Source organism: Mustelus asterias, unplaced genomic scaffold (assembly GCF_964213995.1).
Source record: "Mustelus asterias unplaced genomic scaffold, sMusAst1.hap1.1 HAP1_SCAFFOLD_2635, whole genome shotgun sequence".
NCBI lineage: Eukaryota > Metazoa > Chordata > Chondrichthyes > Carcharhiniformes > Triakidae > Mustelus > Mustelus asterias.
In genome coordinates, this window is record NW_027592580.1 from 44246 (window position 1) to 50346 (window position 6101).

The 6101-nt window shown below is 58.1% G+C and overlaps 1 protein-coding gene and 1 non-coding gene across 2 annotated transcripts; both read right to left on the reverse strand.

Annotated features, from left to right (window-relative positions):
- Positions 1-1128: 1128 nt before the first annotated feature.
- On the reverse strand, positions 1129-6101 carry rpl10 (ribosomal protein L10). Its single transcript, XM_078207715.1, has 7 exons — positions 6043-6101; positions 5378-5452; positions 4162-4220; positions 3687-3794; positions 3434-3572; positions 1679-1841; positions 1129-1337 (listed from the first exon to the last, which is right to left on the reverse strand). The coding sequence occupies exons 2-7, from the start codon at positions 5398-5400 to the stop codon at positions 1182-1184; spliced, it is 648 nt and encodes a 215-aa protein (XP_078063841.1). The 5' UTR covers positions 5401-5452; positions 6043-6101; the 3' UTR covers positions 1129-1181.
- Positions 1454-1581, reverse strand: LOC144489889 (small nucleolar RNA SNORA70). Its single transcript, XR_013497093.1, has one exon. It is a non-coding gene; the product is annotated as a small nucleolar RNA SNORA70 (small nucleolar RNA).

A 6101-nucleotide genomic window follows, 5' to 3' on the forward strand; every position in this document is an offset into this window, starting at 1 on the left:
CCAACAAGGCACAAATCACGTGTGACGGAATAATCCATGGGAGTGAGGCGCCCCCTCAGCACTGACCCTCCCACAGTGCGGCGCTCCCTCAGCACTGACCCTCCCACAGTGCGGCGCTCCCTCAGCACTGACCCTCCCACAGTGCGGCGCTCCCTCAGCACTGACCCTCCCACAGTGCGGCGCTCCCTCAGCACTGACCCTCCCACAGTGCAGCGCTCCCTCAGCACTGACCCTCCCACAGTGCGGCGCTCCCTCAGCACTGACCCTCCCACAGTGCGGCGCTCCCTCAGCACTGACCCTCCCACAGTGCGGCGCTCCCTCAGCACTGACCCTCCCACAGTGCGGCGCTCCCTCAGCACTGACCCTCCGACAGTGCGGCGCTCCCTCAGCACTGACCCTCCCACAGTGCGGTGCTCCCTCAGCACGGACCCTCCAACAGTGCGGCACTCCCTCAGCACTGACCCTCCCACAGTGCGGCGCTCCCTCAGCACTGACCCTCCCACAGTGCAGCGCTCCCTCAGCACTGACCTTCCCACAGTGCGGCACTCCCTCAGCACTGACCCTCCTACAGTGCGGCACTCCCTCAGCACTGACCCTCCCACAGTGCGGCACTCCCTCAGCACTGACCCTCCCACAGTGCGGCACTCCCTCAGCACTGACACTCCCACAGTGCGGTGCTCCCTCAGCACTGACCCTCCCACAGTGCGGTGTTCCCTCAGCACTGACCCTCCCACAGTGCGGTGCTCTCTCAGCACTGACCCTCCAACAGTGCGGCGCTCCCTCAGCACTGACCCGCCAACAGTGCGGCGCTCCCTCAGCACTGACCCTCCCACAGTGCGGCGCTCCCTCAGCACTGACCCTCCCACAGTGCGGCGCTCCCTCAGCACTGACCTTCCCACAGTGCGGCGCTCCCTCAGCACTGACCCTCCTACAGTGCGGCACTCCCTCAGCACTGACCCTCCCACAGTGCGGCGCTCCCTCAGCACTGACCCGCCCACAGTGCGGCGCTCCCTCAGCACTGACCCTCCGACAGTGTGGCGCTCCCTCAGCACTGACCCTCCGACAGTGCGGCGCTCCCTCAGTGCACATAAATCAGCAAGTCAAAGACACAGGAGACATATATTTGTTCACTCAAACTTTCCGTTTAATGTTTAAACTGTCCTATCAGCAGAGTCACGCATTCAGACTGCGTGCAGTGCCCGCCACACGTTGAGGGGCCCCCGGGCAGGCATATACTTGACCCCACAGCCGTCAGGAACCAGCCTCTTCTCTGCCACCATCTCATCAAAATCCTCGGTGTTGAACTTGGTGAAGCCCCATTTCTTGGAGATGTGGATCTGAGGCGAGGGAGGGACAGAGGTGAGGAGAGGGGCCAAAGTCAAAGTTACCCCATTCCCGCCACGAGCAATCCCACCCCCCAACACCGAGGGTACGCCCAACGCCACTCTTAATGAATTGTCTCCAAGGTCCCTTTGAGCGCTTCGTACAGACACACAAAGCACATACACTACCAGGGAGTTACTGTATGCAGCCATTGCACACCGGACAACGGATTGGAACCAAAGTCGGTCCAAAGTGCGCCCAACCCCATCCCAGGCAGTGCAACCCCGCCCTTGTTTCAGGCCACAGGAAGAGTCCGCGGACCACCCCCAGTGCCCCCCGCGCTGTCCACCCTCACCTTCTGCCGCCCGGGGAACTTGAACTTGGCCCGTCGGAGGGCCTCGATCACGTGCTCCTTGTTCTGCGTCTTGGTTCGCACTGACATGATGACCTGGCCAATGTTCACCCGCGCCACGGTGCCCTGAGGCTTCCCGAAGGCCCCACGCATCCCAGTCTGCAAGCTGCAGGGAGAGAGGGAGGGAGAGACAGACAATCGGTTAATCCACTGACTCCGTCTGCACTTCCCACTCCTGCTCTGCCCAAGGCCGCAAGGAACTACAAAGGGTCGTGAATGTAGCCCAATCCATCACGCAAACCAGCCTCCCATCCATTGACTCTGTCTACACTTCCTGCTGACTCGGGGAAAAGCAGCCAACATAATTAAGGACCCCCACGCACCCCGGACATTCTCTCTCCCACCTTCTTCCTTCGGGAAAAAGATGCAAAAGTCTGAGGTCACGTACCGACCGACTCAAGAACAGCTTCTTCTCTCCTGCTGTCAGACTTTTGAATGGACCTACCCTGTATTAAGCTGGCCTTTCTGTACACTAACTATAACTATAACATTCTGCACTCTCTCGTTTCCTTCTCTATGGACGGTATGCTTTGTCTGTATAACATGCAAGAGACAATACTTTTCACTGTAAACTAATACATACAGGGTGGCAGTGGTTAACACTGCGGCCTCACAGCACCAGGGACCCGGGTTTGATTCCCGGCTCAGGTCACTGTCTGTGCGGAGTCTGCACGTTCTCCCCGTGTCTACGTGGGTTTCCTCCGGGTGCTCCGGTTTCCTCCCACAATCCAAAAGACGTGCAGGTTAGGGTGCACTGGCCGTGCTAAATTCTCCCTCAGCGTTACCCGAACAGGTGCCAGAGTGTGGCAACGAGGGGATTTTCATTGCAGTGTTAATGCAAGCCTACTTGTGAGAAATAATCCCCGAAAATAATATAAATCTAATCGTGGTGACAATCACACTACCAGAAGTAACCAGCAAAAGAAATTCCCTCTCATCTACGTCTGAAACTGTGCTCCCCCCCCTCCCCCGTCAAACCCCCCCCCCCCCCTCAGAATCTGAGCTGTTTCAATAAGATCCCCTCTGATTCTTCTAAACTCCAATGGGTTCAGGCCCCGACCTGCTCAACCTTTTCCTCATCAGACAAAAAACCCCCCCCGCTTCACCCCAGGAATCGGCCCAGTGAACCTTCTCTGAACGGCCTCCGATGAGAGTAGATCCTCCAGTGAGGGTGAGGAGACCAGAACTGTTCGCAGTCCGCCAGCTGCAGAAGCACCAACTCCCTGTGCAGTTGGAGCAAGACTCCCCGACTTTTATACTCCATCTATCTCGTATTAGAGTCTATCAGTCACAAGTAGGCTTACATTAACACTGCAATGAAGTTACTGGGGAGTTTCACTAACTGCTACATTCCGGTGCCTGTTCGGGTACACTGAGGGGGAATTTAGCGTGGCCAATGCACCCTAACCAGTCTTTGGACTGTGGGAGGAAACCTACGAAGATCGGGGAGAATGTGCAGGCTCCACACAGACAGTGACCCGAGGCTGGGAATCGAACCTGGGTCAGCAGTGTTAAACCTGTACACCCTAGCTATGACTGCAACACTCCATCCTGCACGCTCTCCTTTCCTGCTCTATGAACGGTATGCTTTGCCTGTGTAGCGATCAAGAAACAATACTTTTCTCTGTATACACGTGGCAATAATAAATCGTATCAACCCCGTTCCCCCCCCCTCACTCCCACCACGTCAATCCTCACCGATCCGCGCCGGCGCACGACAACATCTTGTTGATGCGGATGACATGGAAAGGGTGAAGGCGCATCCGGATGTGGAAACCATCCTTGCCACAGGTCTTCACCATGTACTTGTTAGCACAGATACGGGCAGCCTCCAGAGCTGGGGGGAGAGGGGGTGGAAGAGGGGTTACAGATGTGAGCTACCCAGCAAGATCAGATTCTCCCCCCCCCCCCCCCCAAACCAGACCCTCTGGCCCTCCACACACGGGCTTACCTTCGGAGGACAGCTGTTCATACTCGTCGGAGACCATGTGTCCACATAGCGGGAACTCGTCCACCTTTGCCTTCTTTCGGCCAAGGTCGAATATCCTGATCTTGGGATCTGAACCGGAAAGGGCAGCAGTCAGAACCAGAAATGACGCAGTCCGTTATAAACCCAAACGGTTAAATCTAGGCTCTCCACCACCCGCGCGCAACCCGAAAGCTTCCCAGCCTGCCTCGCCAGGCCCGAATCGCAAGGATACCCAACCTCCAGGGGGCGGCAGGTGGAGGCAAACCTCACTGCCAACCAACCGGCCACCGCCGCTCTCCAGCCGCCTTGGCGACCAAGATTCGGCATTCCTCGCGATTCTGACCCGATGAGTCCAAGGCCAAAAACTTTGACAGGCCTCCTCTTTCTTTCTTTTCAAAGCCAGCAAGCGCAGCACTGCCACGCGATCGCGGGGAAGGAAGTAAATCCGAATACTAACCGGGTACACCCCGACAAAAGCGGGATTTGGGGTACGGCTTGTTCTTACAGTATCTGTAACTGGAGGGAGGAAAAGAGAATTAGGCGGCACATGAAGGCGGGGACATTTCATCGCAAGAAGCAAAGACGTAGATCGTAGCCACCTAGGGTCTATTCAACTGTGGCCGGCATCGCCAAACACCATTTGACCGCAGTAGCCGGCACCAAGATGACACTCCACCATGGAGGCCATCGTCCAGGTGCCATTTGACCAGAGTTAAGAATCACCAAGACGGTCTATTATTGCAGTAGACATCAAATGGGTGCTATTTGACATCACCGAATGACATTTCACCATGACACCCATTAAGTGGGTGCTATTTGACTGTAGTAGGCAGCACCTGGATGTTATTGAACTGTGGATGTCATCACCTAGATGCAATTTGACCGCGCTGGGCATCACCAAATGACATTTGACCGCAGCATCCATCAGCTGGAGGCTGTTTAACTGAAATAGGCATCACCGAGATGCTATTTGACTGCGGCAGGCATCACCCTGGTGCTATCTGACCATGATGTGGAGATGCCGGCGTTGGACTGGGGGGAACACAGTAAGAAGTTTAACAACACCAGGTTAAAGTCCAACAGGTTTATTTGGTAGCAAAAGCCACACAAGCTTTCGGAGCCCCAAGCCCCTTCTTCAGGTGAGTGTGTGAACAGAATTCCCACTCACCTGAAGAAGGGGCTTGGAGCTCCGAAAGCTTGTGTGGCTTTTGCTACCAAATAAACCTGTTGGACTTTAACCTGGTGTTGTTAAAACTTTTTGCTATCTGACCACAGCAGGCATCACCCTGGGGCTATTTGACCGCAGCAGGCATCACCCTGGGGCTATTTGACCGCAGCAGGCATCACCCTGGGGCTATTTGACCGCAGCAGGCATCACCCTGGGGCTATTTGACCGCAGCAGGCATCACCCTGGGGCTATTTGACCGCAGCAGGCATCACCCTGGGGCTATTTGACCGCAGCAGGCATCACCCTGGGGCTATTTGACCGCAGCAGGCATCACCCTGGGGCTATTTGACCGCAGCAGGCATCACCCTGGGGCTATTTGACCGCAGCAGGCATCACCCTGGGGCTATTTGACCGCAGCAGGCATCACCCTGGGGCTATTTGACCGCAGCAGGCATCACCCTGGGGCTATTTGACCAGGGTGGGCCTCACTCCCGTAGATACTCACCAGCGGGCTGGTCGGCGGCCCATCCTGCTGCCTCTTAAGGGGGAGGAATCTCGGATTCAATCCCGGCTCGGGTCACTGCGGGACAGAGAGAGAGAGAGGGTCAGTGAGAGAGGGGGAGGGTCAGTGAGAGGGGGGGTGGGGGTCAGTGAGAGAGGGGGGGGTCAGTGAGAGAGGGGGGGGGGTCAGTGAGAGAGGGGGGGGTCAGTGAGAGAGGGGGGGGTCAGTGAGAGAGGGGGGGGGTCAGTGAGAGAGGGGGGGGGTCAGTGAGAGAGGGGGGGGGTCAGTGAGAGAGGGGGGGGGTCAGTGAGAGAGGGGGGGGTCAGTGAGAGAGGGGGGGGGTCAGTGAGAGAGGGGGGGGGTCAGTGAGAGAGGGGGGGGGTCAGTGAGAGAGGGGGGGGGTCAGTGAGAGAGGGGGGGGTCAGTGAGAGAGGGGGGGTCAGTGAGAGAGGGGGGTCAGTGAGAGAGGGGGGGGGTCAGTGAGAGAGGGGGGGGTCAGTGAGAGAGGGGGGGGGTCAGTGAGAGGGGGGGGGGGGGTCAGTGACCACGGAGTGAACCCCCCCCCTCCCCAGACCCGTCGCCCCGGGAGACCGCCGCGTTTCAATCCCCCCCTCCCAGCCCCGGAAAGCTCCCGGCCGCAGCAGCAGCGGCTCCAGCTCCGCACTCACCCGCCGCCCAGTCCCGAAAGAGGCCGCGCGCCGCGTGCCGCCGCCTCAAGAACCCCGCG